At 46.1% G+C, this 25,028-nt stretch overlaps 3 protein-coding genes across 3 annotated transcripts; all 3 read right to left on the bottom strand.

The window, feature by feature from the left end:
• Positions 1-3,167: 3,167 nt before the first annotated feature.
• On the bottom strand, positions 3,168-4,619 carry LOC308311466 (ubiquinone biosynthesis monooxygenase COQ6, mitochondrial-like; the record flags this gene model as incomplete). Its single annotated transcript, XM_080758154.1, has 1 exon — positions 3,168-4,619. One exon carries the CDS (start codon positions 4,617-4,619, stop codon positions 3,168-3,170), a length of 1,452 nt encoding a protein of 483 aa, XP_080614280.1.
• A 6,343-nt stretch (positions 4,620-10,962) lies between these two features.
• On the bottom strand, positions 10,963-12,414 carry LOC308311465 (ubiquinone biosynthesis monooxygenase COQ6, mitochondrial-like; the record flags this gene model as incomplete). Its single annotated transcript, XM_080758153.1, has 1 exon — positions 10,963-12,414. One exon carries the CDS (start codon positions 12,412-12,414, stop codon positions 10,963-10,965), a length of 1,452 nt encoding a protein of 483 aa, XP_080614279.1.
• A 6,340-nt stretch (positions 12,415-18,754) lies between these two features.
• Positions 18,755-19,549, bottom strand: LOC308311464 (ubiquinone biosynthesis monooxygenase COQ6, mitochondrial-like; the record flags this gene model as incomplete). The annotated part of the gene is made up of 1 exon (XM_080758152.1): positions 18,755-19,549. One exon carries the CDS (start codon positions 19,547-19,549, stop codon positions 18,755-18,757), a length of 795 nt encoding a protein of 264 aa, XP_080614278.1.
• Positions 19,550-25,028: the final 5,479 nt, after the last annotated feature.

The raw sequence follows: 25,028 nt of genomic DNA, 5'->3' as shown, positions 1-25,028 counted from the left end.
AACTTTTCTGTGGCCCAAATACAACCAGCTGCGCATGATGGAAAGGCACGAAAGGGACAATGTGCACGAGTATGTCAAGTTGCGTTTAGCAGCAGGTCTGCCAGCAGCAGCGGTGGTTGTTGAGGGGGAGGATGCCGCTGGCATTGCGAGTGGTGATGAATCTGATGCAGCGGCTGCTGCGCCCACTCCTAAGCGCGCCCGTCCTGCATTTGATGCATGGGAGAATGTGTTCGCAGAGGAAGAGGAAGATGATGAGGTGGAGAGCTACATCAGACAGAGGCCAACTATGAGCGACGAGAAGGATGTGCTGGGCTGGTGGAACTCAAACTGCAAAACCTATCCAAAACTCTCTCAGTTGGCAAGACAAATTCTATGTGTGCCAGCCAGCAGCAGCAGCAGCGAGAGTGTTCAGTGCAGCAGGCCGCACTATCGAGGAGAGGCGAACACGACTTGCTCCTGAAACGGTCGACGCACTTCTCTTTCTCCATGCGCAATAGGCCTTTGGCCATTAGGAGGATAAAGATCGATTTGCTGTGTTGCGCTTTGTGTGTTTTTTATATATTTATTTTATTTAAAATGTTAAAGTTTGAAGTGCTCTTTGTATTTATATTTTAGGTGTTCAAATTGGCTATTTTTTTATTTTATTGTGTGCAAGAAACTCGGTTTCTGCCTATAGCCCTTTTATTTATCACTGACACTGTTTCACTTTATCGCTGCTGTTTTAACTGTTATTTCTTTTCTTATTCCGTTTACTTTAGTTATTGCACTACGAGTTTATAGTTAGTATTTTTTATTTTATTTTTTTGCTGCTGTTTTTTAAGCAAACAGAAACTCGGTTTCTGCGATTTTCTTTTCTTCCGTTTATATGTGCGTGTGCAATGATTATTAATGTTGGTTTGTTAAGTGCACGACTGTGCTGCGGCTGCTGCCTCCTGCCTGTTATTATTTTTAATAAAGTGTTTGATTGTGGAGTTAAAGTATCGTTTGCTGTGTGATATTTTATAAATATGGTAGCCAAATAGTAATGGTCAATCAATGATAATGATAGAAAAAACAAAGATTCAAACTCAAAGGCTTTAAAGTTTATTTTGCAAAATGATGATGATTGAATTAAGTGCCTGCCCTGCACTGTGTCGACAACAACAGAACAGAGTTCCTGCCTGGCCAGATTCATGACATGAGGAGGTGAGAGAGGTGTTAGTTCATGTGTTTACTGTTTAGGAATAGACAAAGGAAACAAAGCAAGAAAGCATTAACAACATTTGCATAACCGTCCGCGCTCCGCCTCATCGCATTTAAGATGCAGGCAGTGGCACGCAGCCCCACGGCTCAAGCCTCACATTCCACAGTTACACGCACAGTGACAGTACAAAACAGTAACACACTATGAAGTTAAGTCACAGTAAAAAATCAGTAGCCTACTTGTGTTGTGTATTATGGTCTATTGGTCTCTGCCTGACTGTAATGTTATCATTGGACATGATGTGAAAGAAAGTTTCCATTTCGCCGATTATAATTAGTAGGCTAATATAATTAAGTCTGTTCTTGACTCACCACTCTAGAAATGGCATTGGCGCCTATGCGCCTATGCCATCTAGTGGCGATATTCTTTTCTTTTTTTTTTTGGGCTTTTTTAGGGCTTTCAGGTCTAACGTTGCGGTAATTAATAGGGCCGGGCCTCGGGCCCATCCAGTTAGGGCCGGGCCATGCAGGGCTTCAAATTTTGGGCCCGATGAGAACTCTACTCCCACCATACCCTGTGTCTAGTTCCTGCCTAGTGCCCCTGTGTGTCACCTTTATAAGTGGTCACCTTCTATGTGCTGTGTTTCTCAAGCCTGCCACCAGGTGGTCAAAAATAATACTGGTAATAATAATACAAATAATGCCTCTCTTCTAATGGCTCCTACACATCCTATATAAGGCAAAAAAAGTCCAAATTTCATCATTCTTTAAGTAGCATGTGACATATGAAACTAGGGGGTTTTCATGATTCTGAATCCATTCCAAGCATTAGTTTTGCACTCCTTGGGAGGAAAACGGCCATAGCCGTCCTCACAAACGTGATGAGGTCAGCACATTTGGTGTATTTGGTGTATATGGCCTAAGGAGTGTTTTTGTGCAAAACTAATGCTTGGAATGGATTCGGAACCATGAAAACCCCCTAGTTATGTCACATGCTACTTAAAGAATGATGAAATTTGGTCTTTTTTGCCTCATATAGGATGTTATGGGTATGATCACATATTATGCTAATAACTGACCCAACTAATGAGTCCAATCAAACGGCCACTGCAGGACCAATATCACCTTGATTTTGATTGCATATAGCAGTGTTGTTTTTGGCAGCACATTTTGATTTTAGTTTCAGTCATAGTCTCTTGAATAGTTTTCATTTAGTTTCAGTCACATTTTAGTCACCTGTGTTAAGTCTAGTTTCAGTCGACTAAATATCATGTGAATTTAGTCGACTAAATCTACAGTTGATGTGTTTTGTCTTGACGCCTTCGTAATGGCTGATTTTACTCTCACTGTTTTCAGCATGCAACCAAGTGTATACAATGACTCATGCTGGATCTCTTGTCCACTAGTCCCTAACACTTTAGTCTAGTATTTATTTGTTGACGAAATTGTCAGTATATTTAGTCTTAGTTTTAGTCATCATAGCTTAGTTATGCTTTAGTTTCCATTTAGTTTTCGTCAGTGTAAAAAGAGTCGACGAACATTTTTCGTCATTAGTTTTAGTCGACGAAAACACCACTGTTGCATATAGGGCCTAAATGGCTAAATGGAAACCAGACCGCAAGGACTTGATGAACTATTCACAATTATGAAATTATGCCCGATTTCTGATCTGATTTCTGGACCAACGCCCGTTAATAAAGTATTAATTTATTACTAAAAGTAGTAATCAATAAATAGCCTATACTCATTTCCAAGTGTCTGTTTGACACAAATTAAATGTTGAAAAATGCAAGGTTTGTTTCTACTTTGATTTGACATCGTATTAGATTTTTCCATTTTAAATTTTGTTTGCCGATTAAATAATTGGGATTAGTTTGAGACCGTTCCGATATGGCATTTTTACGGCCGATACGGCAGATTCCCATTATGCCACCGATGATATCGTGCGTCACCACGACCAATCAATCCGAGTCAACCAAAACCTGTCACTTGCTTGCAAACGCCACGATGTGCTCTTTCAGCGTAGGAAGCACGTTGGTGGCCAGCATAGCGAAGGTGCGCAGGAGGACCAGGGGCGCGGCGTCGGTGGAGTAAAGACGTTTCACGAGGTCGACGGCGGCCATCATGGGGAGGTTGTGCCGCCGTCGTTCCGCTTGGTACTCCAGCAGGTGGCGCGCGGCTCCCAGGTCCTTCCCGTCGGAGGCCGCTCGGCTCAGGACCCGCGCGAGGCAAGCCACGTCCCCGAAGCCCAGGTTGGCTCCCTGGCCGGCCAGCGGGTGCAGGCGGTGCGCCGCGTCCCCGACCAGCACCACCCGGCGCCTCGTGTAGTCCGCGGCGTGGCCCAGTCCCAGGGGGAACGCCGCACGGCTCTTCGGGCCGACGCCGGACACGCGCGGGGGAAGCTGGCGGCGCGCCGCGCCGGCGGAAGAAGACGGCGTCAGAACCGACAGCGCGCTGCGGAACAGGGAGCCGGACCGGTTCCCGTCGCTCCGGAAGGCGGAGTTGACGGCGTCCGCGAAGCTCCCCGGGTCCAGCTGCAGCAGTTCCCGCGCGCGGCGGAGGCCGGTGGACCACACCAGAGAGCTGCGCGTGTCCGACAGCGGCAGCATGGCCACGGGCCCCGCGGGGAGGAACCTCTGCCACGCGACCGCGTTCTCCGCCGCCGCGGGCTCCGACAGGTGCAGCACGGCCACCACGGCCGACTGCTCGTAGCTCCACCCCGCCGTGCGGATCCCCGATGCTCGCCTCGCCACCGAGTTGGCTCCGTCGGCGCCGATCAGGAGCTTGGCTCGGAGCGTCTCTCCGCCGCCCAGCGTCAACCGGACCCAGGGCGCGGAGTCGGCGGCGGCCACGGAATTCGGCCAAGCGTAACCCGCCACCTCGGAGCCGTACTTGACCTCCACGTTGTCGGGGAGACCGTCCAGCCGTTTGGAGAGGGCGGCCGCCACGACGTCGTTCTCCACGACGTAGGCCATGTCGCCGCCGCCGCCCCGCGGGTCGTCCTCGCGATGGAACGTGATCAGGGCGTCGGAGCAGGCGTCCCAGACCTGCATCGTCCGATAGGGCTTGCACCTCGCGGCCGTGATGTGGTCCCACGCTCCCACGCCACGAAGGAGGGCGGCGGAGCCGCGGCTGATGGAACTGACTCTGGCGCTGTAGTGTTCGGGGACGCCGTCCATCGCTTTCTTGCCGCCCGCTTCGAGCAGCAGAATCCTCTTCCCCTGCAGATTGGGATCCGCGCCTAAACAACAAGCCATGGCCGAGCCCACCATCCCTCCTCCGGATATGACGACGTCATAGACGTCATCGCCCTGGTCGTTCTGTGTGCTCGCTGGTCCTCGACTAATGGTCGTTGTTACAGTAGACGGGTGCTTCTTCGTGATGTAACACCGGCTAAATCCTTTCAAAGCCAGCGACGCTTTTGCGAGACCACGCATCACAGTGTACTGTGCGCTCACTGCACAACTCACCGACTCTTCTCCGTTCACTGAAACTCCGTTCACTGAAACGATCTCCGTGAATAAATGAATAGAATCACACCCGTGTGAAGTGAGCGCCGGATCTCTTATCATCGTACATCATCTCGTTCTGGCCAATCACAATTTGCATCCTCACTTGTCCGTCTTCACTTTGCTGCCCTCACTTTTATCATCAATATGTACTTGGCTCAGCCAATAAAATCATCGCTAGGATGAGGCCCTCAAACAAAGGAGGCCCTCAAAAAGCTATGCATTATGCACAATGAGCTATAGAAACAATCAATGCATTGATGTTAATATAACATACCGGTAACAAGTTGTGTTATAGAGAGGAGTGACTTCATACACTTCCAAATTAGGTTGGAGACTGGAGATGACATCATTGTTACGCCCACAAATCAACCATTCATTAGCATGGTTATACATTGTATATATATATATATATATATATATATATATATATATATATATATATATATATATATATTAGAGCTGGGACTCGATTAAAAAATTAATCTAATTAATCAGAGGCTTTGTAGTTAATTCATCTAGATTAATCGCATATCATTATTTCACCCAAGAACTGTGAGAGCCATTTTTTCAAATGGATTTTGGTATACTAGTGAATCAATGAATAGTGAATACATAAGTTTATGCAATAAAACATTGTTTTTGTAGTAATAGGGATAATAGTTCTAATAAAAATAATTTTGTTTGTGTAATGTTGTGTATTTATTTATTATGAAGAGGGTTGCGCTGCTGAATCTTGGCGATTCATTTTTACTATTGTGGAGTGAAGCGCAGTAGCCACTTTCACTTTGTGAGAGAGAGTGCCTGCAATTGCACAGACAGACAGGCGTGCGCACGCTGCCAATGGCCTGGGGCTCTAATTGCACCGAAGTTGCGCACCGAATAGCCATTCGATCTACAAGCCCTCTGAAGTCACACAATGCATTCACGATCTAACACCTTTAGTATGGAGATCGGTTCCTAACAGGGCCATAAATCAGACAAGTGGCAGGGTATGCGATGGCCTTGGGCGTGTCAGCCTAGGTTAACAACAGGTCAGTCTAAAAAACAAAACAGAGTGCAGTACTACAATAAAGAAGATGGATGTGATTGTGATAAAAAATAAATTTGAAACGGGAGAATACACTGTGATTGAAAACAAGAAGGGGAAGGTTTGCCCAGGGGCACCAGCGCCAGGAGCCTCGCAGACGAATTATTTGTTGTAAAGCGTGCTGAATCTGTCCCTCTGCGGGTCAAGCAGGCAGTGACAAAACAATGCGTCAAATTCTGCGCAAAGGACATGAGGCCGTTCTTAATTGTGGAAGGGGAAGGCTTTCTCGAATTGGCCCAGGAGCTGATAAACGTCGGGGCTACGCACGGAAAAGTGCCTGCAAGCTCCGTTATCCCCTGCCCGAACACTATACAGAAGCACTGCAAGGCCATGGCTGAGGAGAAAAGGGGGGCCTTAATAGCGCAGTTAAAAAAACACCTGAAAAAAGGAGTGTGGACCGATGATTTCAGGAAACTTCACTGCATGGCCATTACATGCCATTATGTGAAGGAGGATTTTAGTTTGGTTGGGAAGAACCTGGCCACAATGATGTTTCCACTGGAGGAAAAAAAAAACGGGGAAAACATCAGGAGAGAGCTCGTTAAGATCCTGGTGACGAGATTTGGTCTTGATCCGCTTTCTCTGTCCAAAATCGTTTGGGTCACTGACCAGGGCTCGAACATTGTCAAGGCCCTAGAGCCCTACGTCAGACTTGACTGTCAGGATCACGTTCTGAATACAGTACTCAGGCATGGGCTGCACGTTGATGACGCTCTTAAAGCGAAGGCCTCCGACATAGCGGAAACAATAACCGCAGCGAAAGCCCTTGTGAGGTAAGCTTTGTTTACCCCTGGCCTATACAATACATAACACTTTGATGGATATGATTATGATACTATAATTAGGCTATTAATACTTATTATTTTATTATTAATCAATAGATATGCCAAGCAGTCGGGGTTGCAAGCGTCTCTTTCCAAGACCCTGCTGCAGATGGTGGACACGAGGTTCAGCTCGATGTCACTCCAGTATGCGTTCTATCCAGGACATATATACAGAGCTGCACGAGAAGATGGAGGCTCGTGGCGAGGCTGATAAGGTGGATAAAGTTGCCAACGACATGCTGGCCTTTCTTGTGGCCTTCCTCGAGCCCTTTCGGGACGCACAGCGCGAGCTGGAGGGGGACAAATACATTTGACTCCACCCTCTCATTCCTCCCCCACATAAACCAGATCACCCGAACCGCCTTCTTCCACCTCAGGAATATCGCCCGCCTCCGGCCTTCTCTGTCTCTCACTGCCGCTGAAACCCTCATACACGCATTCATCACATCCCGGATTGACTACTGCAACAGTATACTCTATGGCACCACCTCCAAAGTCCTCAATAAACTACAACACGTGCAAAACTCCGCTGCCCGCCTGCTCACCAGTACACGCTCCAGAGACCACATCACACCCGTCCTCCACGACCTACACTGGCTTCCCATCAAACAAAGAATTCACTACAAAATCCTGCTCACCACCTACAAAGCTCTCAATAACCTGGCTCCCCCCTATCTTTCCGATCTTCTTGAACCATATGTCCCCCCCCCGTTCCCTCAGGTCCAGTGAAGCCAACCTCCTGAAGGTCCGCAAGGCCAAGTACCGCACCTGGGGTGACAGGGCCTTCTACGTTTCGGCCCCCAAACTCTGGAATGAACTCCCCAACCACCTCAGAGCTGCTCCCTCTCTCCTCTCTTTCAAAACCTCAGCTTTCCCCAGTTGACGTCTCGCTTATCCTTTTATCTTTTTAACCCTGTATCTGTTATGTTTTATTTTGTCTTTTTTCTCTTAATAAAGTCTGTTCTTAGTGTTCCCTGTAAAGCGCTTTGGGTATTCAGAAAAGCGCTATATAAATCTGAGCTATTATTATTATAAATACCCCACTCTTCAGCTCGTCTGTCTGTGGTCAACAAAGCTGCAAAGCATTGTCGGCCAAACCCACTCGACACGGCACAGCAGGCTTTTGTGCGTCAGCGCCATGCAGAGTGGATGGACAAGAAAATAATATTGCATGATCTCCACAAGGCTGCAACTTTTCTGTGGCCCAAATACAACCAGCTGCGCATGATGGAAAGGCACGAAAGGGACAATGTGCACGAGTATGTCAAGTTGCGTTTAGCAGCAGGTCTGCCAGCAGCAGCGGTGGTTGTTGAGGGGGAGGATGCCGCTGGCATTGCGAGTGGTGATGAATCTGATGCAGCGGCTGCTGCGCCCACTCCTAAGCGCGCCCGTCCTGCATTTGATGCATGGGAGAATGTGTTCGCAGAGGAAGAGGAAGATGATGAGGTGGAGAGCTACATCAGACAGAGGCCAACTATGAGCGACGAGAAGGATGTGCTGGGCTGGTGGAACTCAAACTGCAAAACCTATCCAAAACTCTCTCAGTTGGCAAGACAAATTCTATGTGTGCCAGCCAGCAGCAGCAGCAGCGAGAGTGTTCAGTGCAGCAGGCCGCACTATCGAGGAGAGGCGAACACGACTTGCTCCTGAAACGGTCGACGCACTTCTCTTTCTCCATGCGCAATAGGCCTTTGGCCATTAGGAGGATAAAGATCGATTTGCTGTGTTGCGCTTTGTGTGTTTTTTATATATTTATTTTATTTAAAATGTTAAAGTTTGAAGTGCTCTTTGTATTTATATTTTAGGTGTTCAAATTGGCTATTTTTTTATTTTATTGTGTGCAAGAAACTCGGTTTCTGCCTATAGCCCTTTTATTTATCACTGACACTGTTTCACTTTATCGCTGCTGTTTTAACTGTTATTTCTTTTCTTATTCCGTTTACTTTAGTTATTGCACTACGAGTTTATAGTTAGTATTTTTTATTTTATTTTTTTGCTGCTGTTTTTTAAGCAAACAGAAACTCGGTTTCTGCGATTTTCTTTTCTTCCGTTTATATGTGCGTGTGCAATGATTATTAATGTTGGTTTGTTAAGTGCACGACTGTGCTGCGGCTGCTGCCTCCTGCCTGTTATTATTTTTAATAAAGTGTTTGATTGTGGAGTTAAAGTATCGTTTGCTGTGTGATATTTTATAAATATGGTAGCCAAATAGTAATGGTCAATCAATGATAATGATAGAAAAAACAAAGATTCAAACTCAAAGGCTTTAAAGTTTATTTTGCAAAATGATGATGATTGAATTAAGTGCCTGCCCTGCACTGTGTCGACAACAACAGAACAGAGTTCCTGCCTGGCCAGATTCATGACATGAGGAGGTGAGAGAGGTGTTAGTTCATGTGTTTACTGTTTAGGAATAGACAAAGGAAACAAAGCAAGAAAGCATTAACAACATTTGCATAACCGTCCGCGCTCCGCCTCATCGCATTTAAGATGCAGGCAGTGGCACGCAGCCCCACGGCTCAAGCCTCACATTCCACAGTTACACGCACAGTGACAGTACAAAACAGTAACACACTATGAAGTTAAGTCACAGTAAAAAATCAGTAGCCTACTTGTGTTGTGTATTATGGTCTATTGGTCTCTGCCTGACTGTAATGTTATCATTGGACATGATGTGAAAGAAAGTTTCCATTTCGCCGATTATAATTAGTAGGCTAATATAATTAAGTCTGTTCTTGACTCACCACTCTAGAAATGGCATTGGCGCCTATGCGCCTATGCCATCTAGTGGCGATATTCTTTTCTTTTTTTTTTTGGGCTTTTTTAGGGCTTTCAGGTCTAACGTTGCGGTAATTAATAGGGCCGGGCCTCGGGCCCATCCAGTTAGGGCCGGGCCATGCAGGGCTTCAAATTTTGGGCCCGATGAGAACTCTACTCCCACCATACCCTGTGTCTAGTTCCTGCCTAGTGCCCCTGTGTGTCACCTTTATAAGTGGTCACCTTCTATGTGCTGTGTTTCTCAAGCCTGCCACCAGGTGGTCAAAAATAATACTGGTAATAATAATACAAATAATGCCTCTCTTCTAATGGCTCCTACACATCCTATATAAGGCAAAAAAAGTCCAAATTTCATCATTCTTTAAGTAGCATGTGACATATGAAACTAGGGGGTTTTCATGATTCTGAATCCATTCCAAGCATTAGTTTTGCACTCCTTGGGAGGAAAACGGCCATAGCCGTCCTCACAAACGTGATGAGGTCAGCACATTTGGTGTATTTGGTGTATATGGCCTAAGGAGTGTTTTTGTGCAAAACTAATGCTTGGAATGGATTCGGAACCATGAAAACCCCCTAGTTATGTCACATGCTACTTAAAGAATGATGAAATTTGGTCTTTTTTGCCTCATATAGGATGTTATGGGTATGATCACATATTATGCTAATAACTGACCCAACTAATGAGTCCAATCAAACGGCCACTGCAGGACCAATATCACCTTGATTTTGATTGCATATAGCAGTGTTGTTTTTGGCAGCACATTTTGATTTTAGTTTCAGTCATAGTCTCTTGAATAGTTTTCATTTAGTTTCAGTCACATTTTAGTCACCTGTGTTAAGTCTAGTTTCAGTCGACTAAATATCATGTGAATTTAGTCGACTAAATCTACAGTTGATGTGTTTTGTCTTGACGCCTTCGTAATGGCTGATTTTACTCTCACTGTTTTCAGCATGCAACCAAGTGTATACAATGACTCATGCTGGATCTCTTGTCCACTAGTCCCTAACACTTTAGTCTAGTATTTATTTGTTGACGAAATTGTCAGTATATTTAGTCTTAGTTTTAGTCATCATAGCTTAGTTATGCTTTAGTTTCCATTTAGTTTTCGTCAGTGTAAAAAGAGTCGACGAACATTTTTCGTCATTAGTTTTAGTCGACGAAAACACCACTGTTGCATATAGGGCCTAAATGGCTAAATGGAAACCAGACCGCAAGGACTTGATGAACTATTCACAATTATGAAATTATGCCCGATTTCTGATCTGATTTCTGGACCAACGCCCGTTAATAAAGTATTAATTTATTACTAAAAGTAGTAATCAATAAATAGCCTATACTCATTTCCAAGTGTCTGTTTGACACAAATTAAATGTTGAAAAATGCAAGGTTTGTTTCTACTTTGATTTGACATCGTATTAGATTTTTCCATTTTAAATTTTGTTTGCCGATTAAATAATTGGGATTAGTTTGAGACCGTTCCGATATGGCATTTTTACGGCCGATACGGCAGATTCCCATTATGCCACCGATGATATCGTGCGTCACCACGACCAATCAATCCGAGTCAACCAAAACCTGTCACTTGCTTGCAAACGCCACGATGTGCTCTTTCAGCGTAGGAAGCACGTTGGTGGCCAGCATAGCGAAGGTGCGCAGGAGGACCAGGGGCGCGGCGTCGGTGGAGTAAAGACGTTTCACGAGGTCGACGGCGGCCATCATGGGGAGGTTGTGCCGCCGTCGTTCCGCTTGGTACTCCAGCAGGTGGCGCGCGGCTCCCAGGTCCTTCCCGTCGGAGGCCGCTCGGCTCAGGACCCGCGCGAGGCAAGCCACGTCCCCGAAGCCCAGGTTGGCTCCCTGGCCGGCCAGCGGGTGCAGGCGGTGCGCCGCGTCCCCGACCAGCACCACCCGGCGCCTCGTGTAGTCCGCGGCGTGGCCCAGTCCCAGGGGGAACGCCGCACGGCTCTTCGGGCCGACGCCGGACACGCGCGGGGGAAGCTGGCGGCGCGCCGCGCCGGCGGAAGAAGACGGCGTCAGAACCGACAGCGCGCTGCGGAACAGGGAGCCGGACCGGTTCCCGTCGCTCCGGAAGGCGGAGTTGACGGCGTCCGCGAAGCTCCCCGGGTCCAGCTGCAGCAGTTCCCGCGCGCGGCGGAGGCCGGTGGACCACACCAGAGAGCTGCGCGTGTCCGACAGCGGCAGCATGGCCACGGGCCCCGCGGGGAGGAACCTCTGCCACGCGACCGCGTTCTCCGCCGCCGCGGGCTCCGACAGGTGCAGCACGGCCACCACGGCCGACTGCTCGTAGCTCCACCCCGCCGTGCGGATCCCCGATGCTCGCCTCGCCACCGAGTTGGCTCCGTCGGCGCCGATCAGGAGCTTGGCTCGGAGCGTCTCTCCGCCGCCCAGCGTCAACCGGACCCAGGGCGCGGAGTCGGCGGCGGCCACGGAATTCGGCCAAGCGTAACCCGCCACCTCGGAGCCGTACTTGACCTCCACGTTGTCGGGGAGACCGTCCAGCCGTTTGGAGAGGGCGGCCGCCACGACGTCGTTCTCCACGACGTAGGCCATGTCGCCGCCGCCGCCCCGCGGGTCGTCCTCGCGATGGAACGTGATCAGGGCGTCGGAGCAGGCGTCCCAGACCTGCATCGTCCGATAGGGCTTGCACCTCGCGGCCGTGATGTGGTCCCACGCTCCCACGCCACGAAGGAGGGCGGCGGAGCCGCGGCTGATGGAACTGACTCTGGCGCTGTAGTGTTCGGGGACGCCGTCCATCGCTTTCTTGCCGCCCGCTTCGAGCAGCAGAATCCTCTTCCCCTGCAGATTGGGATCCGCGCCTAAACAACAAGCCATGGCCGAGCCCACCATCCCTCCTCCGGATATGACGACGTCATAGACGTCATCGCCCTGGTCGTTCTGTGTGCTCGCTGGTCCTCGACTAATGGTCGTTGTTACAGTAGACGGGTGCTTCTTCGTGATGTAACACCGGCTAAATCCTTTCAAAGCCAGCGACGCTTTTGCGAGACCACGCATCACAGTGTACTGTGCGCTCACTGCACAACTCACCGACTCTTCTCCGTTCACTGAAACTCCGTTCACTGAAACGATCTCCGTGAATAAATGAATAGAATCACACCCGTGTGAAGTGAGCGCCGGATCTCTTATCATCGTACATCATCTCGTTCTGGCCAATCACAATTTGCATCCTCACTTGTCCGTCTTCACTTTGCTGCCCTCACTTTTATCATCAATATGTACTTGGCTCAGCCAATAAAATCATCGCTAGGATGAGGCCCTCAAACAAAGGAGGCCCTCAAAAAGCTATGCATTATGCACAATGAGCTATAGAAACAATCAATGCATTGATGTTAATATAACATACCGGTAACAAGTTGTGTTATAGAGAGGAGTGACTTCATACACTTCCAAATTAGGTTGGAGACTGGAGATGACATCATTGTTACGCCCACAAATCAACCATTCATTAGCATGGTTATACATTGTATATATATATATATATATATATATATATATATATATATATATATATATATATATATATTAGAGCTGGGACTCGATTAAAAAATTAATCTAATTAATCAGAGGCTTTGTAGTTAATTCATCTAGATTAATCGCATATCATTATTTCACCCAAGAACTGTGAGAGCCATTTTTTCAAATGGATTTTGGTATACTAGTGAATCAATGAATAGTGAATACATAAGTTTATGCAATAAAACATTGTTTTTGTAGTAATAGGGATAATAGTTCTAATAAAAATAATTTTGTTTGTGTAATGTTGTGTATTTATTTATTATGAAGAGGGTTGCGCTGCTGAATCTTGGCGATTCATTTTTACTATTGTGGAGTGAAGCGCAGTAGCCACTTTCACTTTGTGAGAGAGAGTGCCTGCAATTGCACAGACAGACAGGCGTGCGCACGCTGCCAATGGCCTGGGGCTCTAATTGCACCGAAGTTGCGCACCGAATAGCCATTCGATCTACAAGCCCTCTGAAGTCACACAATGCATTCACGATCTAACACCTTTAGTATGGAGATCGGTTCCTAACAGGGCCATAAATCAGACAAGTGGCAGGGTATGCGATGGCCTTGGGCGTGTCAGCCTAGGTTAACAACAGGTCAGTCTAAAAAACAAAACAGAGTGCAGTACTACAATAAAGAAGATGGATGTGATTGTGATAAAAAATAAATTTGAAACGGGAGAATACACTGTGATTGAAAACAAGAAGGGGAAGGTTTGCCCAGGGGCACCAGCGCCAGGAGCCTCGCAGACGAATTATTTGTTGTAAAGCGTGCTGAATCTGTCCCTCTGCGGGTCAAGCAGGCAGTGACAAAACAATGCGTCAAATTCTGCGCAAAGGACATGAGGCCGTTCTTAATTGTGGAAGGGGAAGGCTTTCTCGAATTGGCCCAGGAGCTGATAAACGTCGGGGCTACGCACGGAAAAGTGCCTGCAAGCTCCGTTATCCCCTGCCCGAACACTATACAGAAGCACTGCAAGGCCATGGCTGAGGAGAAAAGGGGGGCCTTAATAGCGCAGTTAAAAAAACACCTGAAAAAAGGAGTGTGGACCGATGATTTCAGGAAACTTCACTGCATGGCCATTACATGCCATTATGTGAAGGAGGATTTTAGTTTGGTTGGGAAGAACCTGGCCACAATGATGTTTCCACTGGAGGAAAAAAAAAACGGGGAAAACATCAGGAGAGAGCTCGTTAAGATCCTGGTGACGAGATTTGGTCTTGATCCGCTTTCTCTGTCCAAAATCGTTTGGGTCACTGACCAGGGCTCGAACATTGTCAAGGCCCTAGAGCCCTACGTCAGACTTGACTGTCAGGATCACGTTCTGAATACAGTACTCAGGCATGGGCTGCACGTTGATGACGCTCTTAAAGCGAAGGCCTCCGACATAGCGGAAACAATAACCGCAGCGAAAGCCCTTGTGAGGTAAGCTTTGTTTACCCCTGGCCTATACAATACATAACACTTTGATGGATATGATTATGATACTATAATTAGGCTATTAATACTTATTATTTTATTATTAATCAATAGATATGCCAAGCAGTCGGGGTTGCAAGCGTCTCTTTCCAAGACCCTGCTGCAGATGGTGGACACGAGGTTCAGCTCGATGTCACTCCAGTATGCGTTCTATCCAGGACATATATACAGAGCTGCACGAGAAGATGGAGGCTCGTGGCGAGGCTGATAAGGTGGATAAAGTTGCCAACGACATGCTGGCCTTTCTTGTGGCCTTCCTCGAGCCCTTTCGGGACGCACAGCGCGAGCTGGAGGGGGACAAATACATTTGACTCCACCCTCTCATTCCTCCCCCACATAAACCAGATCACCCGAACCGCCTTCTTCCACCTCAGGAATATCGCCCGCCTCCGGCCTTCTCTGTCTCTCACTGCCGCTGAAACCCTCATACACGCATTCATCACATCCCGGATTGACTACTGCAACAGTATACTCTATGGCACCACCTCCAAAGTCCTCAATAAACTACAACACGTGCAAAACTCCGCTGCCCGCCTGCTCACCAGTACACGCTCCAGAGACCACATCACACCCGTCCTCCACGACCTACACTGGCTTCCCATCAAACAAAGAATTCACTACAAAATCCTGCTCACCACCTACAAAGCTCTCAATAACCTGGCTCCCCCCTATCTTTCCGATCTTCTTGAACCATATGTCCCCCCCCCGTTCCCTCAGGTCCAGTGAAGCCAACCTCCTGAAGGTCCGCAAGGCCAAGTACCGCACCTGGGGTGACAGGGCCTTCTACGTTTCGGCCCCCAAACTCTGGAATGAACTCCCCAACCACCTCAGAGCTGCTCCCTCTCTCCTCTCTTTCAAAACCTCAGCTTTCCCCAGTTGACGTCTCGCTTATCCTTTTATCTTTTTAACCCTGTATCTGTTATGTTTTATTTTGTCTTTTTTCTCTTAATAAAGTCTGTTCTTAGTGTTCCCTGTAAAGCGCTTTGGGTATTCAGAAAAGCGCTATATAAATCTGAGCTATTATTATTATAAATACCCCACTCTTCAGCTCGTCTGTCTGTGGTCAACAAAGCTGCAAAGCATTGTCGGCCAAACCCACTCGACACGGCACAGCAGGCTTTTGTGCGTCAGCGCCATGCAGAGTGGATGGACAAGAAAATAATATTGCATGATCTCCACAAGGCTGCAACTTTTCTGTGGCCCAAATACAACCAGCTGCGCATGATGGAAAGGCACGAAAGGGACAATGTGCACGAGTATGTCAAGTTGCGTTTAGCAGCAGGTCTGCCAGCAGCAGCGGTGGTTGTTGAGGGGGAGGATGCCGCTGGCATTGCGAGTGGTGATGAATCTGATGCAGCGGCTGCTGCGCCCACTCCTAAGCGCGCCCGTCCTGCATTTGATGCATGGGAGAATGTGTTCGCAGAGGAAGAGGAAGATGATGAGGTGGAGAGCTACATCAGACAGAGGCCAACTATGAGCGACGAGAAGGATGTGCTGGGCTGGTGGAACTCAAACTGCAAAACCTATCCAAAACTCTCTCAGTTGGCAAGACAAATTCTATGTGTGCCAGCCAGCAGCAGCAGCAGCGAGAGTGTTCAGTGCAGCAGGCCGCACTATCGAGGAGAGGCGAACACGACTTGCTCCTGAAACGGTCGACGCACTTCTCTTTCTCCATGCGCAATAGGCCTTTGGCCATTAGGAGGATAAAGATCGATTTGCTGTGTTGCGCTTTGTGTGTTTTTTATATATTTATTTTATTTAAAATGTTAAAGTTTGAAGTGCTCTTTGTATTTATATTTTAGGTGTTCAAATTGGCTATTTTTTTATTTTATTGTGTGCAAGAAACTCGGTTTCTGCCTATAGCCCTTTTATTTATCACTGACACTGTTTCACTTTATCGCTGCTGTTTTAACTGTTATTTCTTTTCTTATTCCGTTTACTTTAGTTATTGCACTACGAGTTTATAGTTAGTATTTTTTATTTTATTTTTTTGCTGCTGTTTTTTAAGCAAACAGAAACTCGGTTTCTGCGATTTTCTTTTCTTCCGTTTATATGTGCGTGTGCAATGATTATTAATGTTGGTTTGTTAAGTGCACGACTGTGCTGCGGCTGCTGCCTCCTGCCTGTTATTATTTTTAATAAAGTGTTTGATTGTGGAGTTAAAGTATCGTTTGCTGTGTGATATTTTATAAATATGGTAGCCAAGTAATGGTCAATCAATGATAATGATAGAAAAAACAAAGATTCAAACTCAAAGGCTTTAAAGTTTATTTTGCAAAATGATGATGATTGAATTAAGTGCCTGCCCTGCACTGTGTCGACAACAACAGAACAGAGTTCCTGCCTGGCCAGATTCATGACATGAGGAGGTGAGAGAGGTGTTAGTTCATGTGTTTACTGTTTAGGAATAGACAAAGGAAACAAAGCAAGAAAGCATTAACAACATTTGCATAACCGTCCGCGCTCCGCCTCATCGCATTTAAGATGCAGGCAGTGGCACGCAGCCCCACGGCTCAAGCCTCACATTCCACAGTTACACGCACAGTGACAGTACAAAACAGTAACACACTATGAAGTTAAGTCACAGTAAAAAATCAGTAGCCTACTTGTGTTGTGTATTATGGTCTATTGGTCTCTGCCTGACTGTAATGTTATCATTGGACATGATGTGAAAGAAAGTTTCCATTTCGCCGATTATAATTAGTAGGCTAATATAATTAAGTCTGTTCTTGACTCACCACTCTAGAAATGGCATTGGCGCCTATGCGCCTATGCCATCTAGTGGCGATATTCTTTTCTTTTTTTTTTTGGGCTTTTTTAGGGCTTTCAGGTCTAACGTTGCGGTAATTAATAGGGCCGGGCCTCGGGCCCATCCAGTTAGGGCCGGGCCATGCAGGGCTTCAAATTTTGGGCCCGATGAGAACTCTACTCCCACCATACCCTGTGTCTAGTTCCTGCCTAGTGCCCCTGTGTGTCACCTTTATAAGTGGTCACCTTCTATGTGCTGTGTTTCTCAAGCCTGCCACCAGGTGGTCAAAAATAATACTGGTAATAATAATACAAATAATGCCTCTCTTCTAATGGCTCCTACACATCCTATATAAGGCAAAAAAAGTCCAAATTTCATCATTCTTTAAGTAGCATGTGACATATGAAACTAGGGGGTTTTCATGATTCTGAATCCATTCCAAGCATTAGTTTTGCACTCCTTGGGAGGAAAACGGCCATAGCCGTCCTCACAAACGTGATGAGGTCAGCACATTTGGTGTATTTGGTGTATATGGCCTAAGGAGTGTTTTTGTGCAAAACTAATGCTTGGAATGGATTCGGAACCATGAAAACCCCCTAGTTATGTCACATGCTACTTAAAGAATGATGAAATTTGGTCTTTTTTGCCTCATATAGGATGTTATGGGTATGATCACATATTATGCTAATAACTGACCCAACTAATGAGTCCAATCAAACGGCCACTGCAGGACCAATATCACCTTGATTTTGATTGCATATAGCAGTGTTGTTTTTGGCAGCACATTTTGATTTTAGTTTCAGTCATAGTCTCTTGAATAGTTTTCATTTAGTTTCAGTCACATTTTAGTCACCTGTGTTAAGTCTAGTTTCAGTCGACTAAATATCATGTGAATTTAGTCGACTAAATCTACAGTTGATGTGTTTTGTCTTGACGCCTTCGTAATGGCTGATTTTACTCTCACTGTTTTCAGCATGCAACCAAGTGTATACAATGACTCATGCTGGATCTCTTGTCCACTAGTCCCTAACACTTTAGTCTAGTATTTATTTGTTGACGAAATTGTCAGTATATTTAGTCTTAGTTTTAGTCATCATAGCTTAGTTATGCTTTAGTTTCCATTTAGTTTTCGTCAGTGTAAAAAGAGTCGACGAACATTTTTCGTCATTAGTTTTAGTCGACGAAAACACCACTGTTGCATATAGGGCCTAAATGGCTAAATGGAAACCAGACCGCAAGGACTTGATGAACTATTCACAATTATGAAATTATGCCCGATTTCTGATCTGATTTCTGGACCAACGCCCGTTAATAAAGTATTAATTTATTACTAAAAGTAGTAATCAATAAATAGCCTATACTCATTTCCAAGTGTCTGTTTGACACAAATTAAATGTTGAAAAATGCAAGGTTTGTTTCTACTTTGATTTGACATCGTATTAGATTTTTCCATTTTAAATTTTGTTTGCCGATTAAATAATTGGGATTAGTTTGAGACCGTTCCGATATGGCATTTTTACGGCCGATACGGCAGATTCCCATTATGCCACCGATGATATCGTGCGTCACCACGACCAATCAATCCGAGTCAACCAAAACCTGTCACTTGCTTGCAAACGCCACGATGTGCTCTTTCAGCGTAGGAAGCACGTTGGTGGCCAGCATAGCGAAGGTGCGCAGGAGGACCAGGGGCGCGGCGTCGGTGGAGTAAAGACGTTTCACGAGGTCGACGGCGGCCATCATGGGGAGGTTGTGCCGCCGTCGTTCCGCTTGGTACTCCAGCAGGTGGCGCGCGGCTCCCAGGTCCTTCCCGTCGGAGGCCGCTCGGCTCAGGACCCGCACGAGGCAAGCCACGTCCCCGAAGCCCAGGTTGGCTCCCTGGCCGGCCAGCGGGTGCAGGCGGTGCGCCGCGTCCCCGACCAGCACCACCCGGCGCCTCGTGTAGTCCGCGGCGTGGCCCAGTCCCAGGGGGAACGCCGCGCGGCTCTTCGGGCCGACGCCGGACACGCGCGGGGGAAGCTGGCGGCGCGCCGCGCCGGCGGAAGAAGACGGCGTCAGAACCGACAGCGCGCTGCGGAACAGGGAGCCGGACCGGTTCCCGTCGCTCCGGAAGGCGGAGTTGACGGCGTCCGCGAAGCTCCCCGGGTCCAGCTGCAGCAGTTCCCGCGCGCGGCGGAGGCCGGTGGACCACACCAGAGAGCTGCGCGTGTCCGACAGCGGCAGCATGGCCACGGGCCCCGCGGGGAGGAACCTCTGCCACGCGACCGCGTTCTCCGCCGCCGCGGGCTCCGACAGGTGCAGCACGGCCACCACGGCCGACTGCTCGTAGCTCCACCCCGCCGTGCGGATCCCCGACGCTCGCCTCGCCACCGAGTTGGCTCCATCGATGGCTACCATCGGATAGCCTTTTAAATCCTATTTCCAATCCACGGGGACAAGCAAAGTGATCTCAGCGGCTTCCCAGTGTCTGGTGGTGTTATTGTCTGAAGAGGACACGGACACTTGGTGCGCAGGTCCGTCTGAAAACTGTCCAGTGACAACGTTCCGCGGTGAAAAAAATAGTGCGATTAAAATGCGTAAATTTTTTTAATGCATTAATTTTTCTGTAGTTAATTAATCGCAATTAATCGCAATTTGTCCCGGCCCTAATATATATATATATATACATGATCCTCATTGACAGTTGAATCTCCACTTGCTCAAATCATCCAAAGTCATACTTTCACTGTGGTAGAACATTAAAATGTTTACGTACAATTGAATATACTACATGCCACTTTAGAGAACCCCACGCAGTGACAGACTTGGGTGTTTCAGAGAACATACATTTAATATATTATCATCTCTTAAACTGTACTGTATATCCTCCGTTCAGCACTGGTTTGCTTTTATTTTGGATGTGTAGGTGATTGTTTTTGAAAATCCAACATACAATACAACTGCTAATCAAGGTCTAAATATAGGCTGTCTAATCGTTGAAACGTCGTTTTTTTTTCAATGTCTAATCTAAGCCTAGACTGCTAAAATACTTTCATTTATAACCCATTTTTAGATGGCCATCTATAGACTAAAAAATGCTCAGTGGGAAGCTCAACTGAACAAAATAGGCCTGTACATTATATAAATAGTGTGCCTTTAACCTAGTAGCCTTTAAGCATTATAGGCTTACTCAATCGGCTGTCAACCTAACGTGTTTCAACATTTGTAACAAACCGCCTGAAAGTTGGTTGAATTAGGTTAATATATAATTCCAATATATGCATTGAAGCCGCCATCTCCCAAGTTCACATTCAAGAAACTGCTTGTTTTATACAATGCATCAAGTCCAGATAGATGCATGAAACCATCACCTGCCTCGACTGAACTATTTCTTCTTCTTCCAGAACTCTCTGTAATCGTCGGCCTTAAAGTCGTCTTCGTAGTGGACTTCGTCCTGTCCCACTGTCTTCTTTACTTCTCTCTTCTTGTGACGAGCTCTACGCTCCTCCTCCGACAGAGTGGACGGGTCTGCCGGCATCGTGAGTATCCGCCTTGGTTCTTTGTATCGTATGTTTATAGTGGACCCGTCGGTTCTGACCAAAAGGACCGGATACTGCCTCTCGTATCTCTGCCTGCCGTAGCGCACTATGGACGTCTTGTTGGAACTGTGCCGGGGAACGTGCGTGTGGAAGAGAGCGGCGCCACAGACCCCCACAGAATCACAGGGTTTGAATAGGGAGGACACGGGCTGAGACGCATGCGGGGGGAGAGAGAGTGGTGGTGGTGATGATGACAAGGATCCAGTATGCCTCCTCGTGATCATATGATGGACACGCCGTGAGAACGGAGATCGAGGCATCCAGATCTTCATTAAGGACATGTTTCAGAATAAATAAAAACTTCTATATTATGTAACAAAAAAAAACTGAAATAAAAGGTCCATATGGTGGAGTTCCCGCCTATGACATTACTACTGATGTCACAGTCTATGACGTCAGTATTATGTCAGTTGACTCCATATACCATGTACTTCCAATACTAGAAGGACTCTAGGGCTGTATTTTGCGTGTCTTAAGTACCAGTGGTCTTATTACCTAACTTGAGTAAACTAAAGACCTGGAGGCATGATCAATGCCATTTGGCTATTCTGAGTGGCCAAAGACCATTGATCACGCCTCCAGGTCTTTAGTTTACTCAAGTTAGGTAATAAGACCACTGGTACTTAAGACACGCAAAATACAGCCCCTAGGTATCTGCGTTAGAATGTTGCTAATGATGTCATCAATAGTCTGACATATAATTAGTACTGGTGTCATAGACTGGCCTGGACTCCATATTGGGGCATGTCTGACACAGAACACTTTAAAATGTTTACATTTGTATTGCATGCGTGTGTGTGTGTGTGTGTGTGTGTGTGTGTGTGTGTCCAGTTTATCTCTTGAACCGCCTGACCGATTGACAGAAGCCATGGGGCACAGGTCAAAAAACCAATGGCCCCTAACATTAATATACATTGTATTTTCGTGACACCCAATTTAGGCAAAAAAATGAAGTAAATACATTCGTAAAAATACCAATATGACGAAAATGACACATTGAAGAAATTTGATTTTTCTTTTAGGTTGTTAAAGGCAACACATAATTGTAAATATGCATGCTTGTATCTTGGCTATTGAGAGAATCGCTTTGTCAACCCCCTTTTTTCATTGCATTACCTGATGATGACTTAATTACTCCTTATATTATATTTAACAGCTCTGAGACACAGTTGCTCGAACTTCATAAATATCTAAATTTGCTAAACCCCAACATTAAACTTACAATTGAATACTCTCAAATGAGTATAAACTTCCTTGACCTTACGATACCTAAGGATCGAATGGAAAGGCCCCACACCACACAATCCCCAAACATCCTATATTTAGGCCATTGCTTTATCATTTTAACTACTTATGTTTTATTGTATTCTATTTTTGCCCTGTGAAGCACTTTGCGCTACATTTATGTATGAAAGGTGCTATACAAATAAAGTTTATTATTATTATTATTATCCTATATTTAGGAAGAAAACGTCTCGCAACAGACTGCTCACTCAGAGCCGACTCTTGTCACCCTTCCTAATCAGCAACTAAGACGCATTTGTGATGACAGTGTGTTTGAGGCACAAGCTACTGATATGGCTAACCGATTTGCCAGGGTCATTGTTTACGAGTTCCGACCTCCCATTGTTCTGGAATTACTAACCCTATCTCTAACCCTAACCCTAAACATAACCACAAACACGGGAGCAGTGCATGTCGGGAGCAGCGCATGTTCGCCAACCAGCAGCGCATGTTCACCAACCTTTCTGCATGTTCGGACTATAACGGGACTTCGGATCTCTGGGCAGTCCCCTTTACCAGCAGAGGCTATAACTCTGAGGTGATTTTGCGGGCATGCAATAAAGAAACGCCCAGACCCCTCTCTGTCTCAATCCAGACCTTACTTTGTTACACAATTTAGCACTTCCTCAAAACATATTCAGGGACAACTGGGGTTGTGAAAAGGGTGACATTTCTTCTCACGCCTTGGATGGCAATTGGATGATTTGAGGCATTTTGTTCCAAAAATGTGTTTTGAAAACACATTTTGCGCTATAACAGGCCAATGTGAAAATGGTGAGATATATTCCTCAGCATATTAGAAAAGTCTGTGAAAGATTTCATGTAAATTGCACGCTCCGTTCATGATTTGTGTTCTTCAAAATTCGGCCTCCTGGTGGCGCTATAACAGGCCATTCATCGTTGGCATCCAGGGAGTGTGTGTGCAAAATTTGGCATCGACCGGGTTAACGGTGCCAGAGATTAGTTTAAGAGACAGACGGACAGACAGACACACGCACGCACGCACGCACGCACGCACACACACACACACACACACACACACACACACACACACACACACACACACACACGTGCACGGACGGAGTGCAAAACATACTCTCTCCCGGCCTGGTGGAGACAATGTATTGCAGTAGCATAAATAACATTCCACTTTCACCATAGAAGTAATCTAGACATGTCATGTGAGTTGTAAGCTTATAGCCTGTAGTTGTCAAGGCCTGTTCAGTGTTCTACAATATATTATATTATGCATAATATACATAGAGAACACTCCAATATGGCTGCCGGCGAGATGCACCGTGGGTCATATGGCTCTAACAAACAAATGACAATCCATCAAAATCGAACTTGGGTTACTATTTTCTGCTATCTTTGAAGTTGTGGTGCTATCCTTTTGATAATGCCATCTCGCCGGGGATATTATCAGAAGAATGTGTCTAGTAACACATCCACATTAGTTGAAATTAAATTACTATACCCTATAAGAGAATCTGTGACAGCTGCTGAAAGTTGGGGTACCATGATCAACTTAAAAGGAAAACATTTTTAAATAATAATAATAATAATAATAATAAACTTTATTTGTATAGCACCTTTCATACACAAATGTAGCGCAAAGTGCTTCACAGGGCAAAAATAGAATACTCTCATTGATTGATTCAATCGGTTTCTCTCAATGTGTAGACAAACCTACACACATTCACAACCATACCCTTGACCTCATTCTGGTCTATGGTATTACAATAGAGCACCTCACAGTTTTTCCAGAAAACCGTGATCTCTCTGATCATTATCTGATCACCTTCGATTTTACATTGATCGATTATACACCACTGGACAAAAATGTCCTTGGCAGAAGTATATCTGAGAGCGCTGTAAGTAAATTCAAGGAAATAGTTCCATCAGCCATCAACTCAGTATATTTCAACAAAATAGAGGACCTTCACACATATAGTTCTCATCAACTCGATCAACTTGTTGATAGTGTCACATGCTCATTTCAAACTACGCTAGACTCTGTTGCTCCCCTGAAAAGGAAGGTAATAAAGCAACAAAGGCTAGCCCTGTGGTACAACTCGGAAACTAGAAACCTCAAGCGAACGTCTCGCAAACTCGAAAATAAATGGCGTTTAACAAAACAGAAAGAATCATGTATAGACTGGCAGAATAGCCTCAAAATATACAAAAAGGCTCTCGACACGGCCAGAGCCACCTATTATTCATCCCTAATAGAGGGAAACAAAAGTAACCCAAAGTTTCTTTTTGATACTTTGGCAAAACTGACAAAAAGCCGTGATTCCACGGATCCACGTATTCCTACGACTCTCAATAGTAACGATTTCATGAGGTTCTTCAATGGCAAAATAGAAACTATCAGAGATCAAATTGATCTACAACTACTCTCGGCTCCCACTGGACTCCCCCCAAATATGGTGGTCTCAGAGGTGGCCGCAGACTCAAATATATATATGGATAGTCTCTCTCCAATCGAGCTCTCTGAGTTCACTTCAATGATATCTTCTTCAAAATCAACGACAAGTACCCTGGATCCAGTTCCGACTAGATTACTCAAAGAGGTCCTGCCTCCGGTTGGTACATGCCTACTCAATATGATCAATATGTCTTTGGTGACAGGCTACGTGCCACAATCTTTCAAGGTAGCGGTAATCAAACCTCTACTCAAAAAGCCTACTCTTGATGCAGGCATTCTAGCTAGCTATAGACCTATATCGAACCTTCCGTTTCTCTCCAAAATTCTCGAGAAAGCGGTCGCCAAACAGTTATGTGACTTTCTACATAACAACAATTTATTAGAAGGCTTTCAGTCGGGTTTCAGAGCTAACCATAGCACTGAGACGGCATTGCTGAGAGTTACAAATTACCTCCTGACTGCAGCAGATAATAACCTCCTCTCCGTACTGGTGTTGCTGGACCTTAGTGCTGCATTCGACACTATTGACCACCACATTCTGCTACAGAGACTGGAGCATCTGGTTGGCATCAGGGGTGCCGCA

Source organism: Protomyctophum bolini (assembly GCF_963924005.1).
Source record: "Protomyctophum bolini genome assembly, chromosome: 24".
Taxonomy (NCBI): Eukaryota; Metazoa; Chordata; class Actinopteri; order Myctophiformes; family Myctophidae; genus Protomyctophum; species Protomyctophum bolini.
The sequence above is the reverse complement of the archived record's forward strand: the minus strand, read 5'-3'. Positions and strand labels throughout refer to the sequence as shown.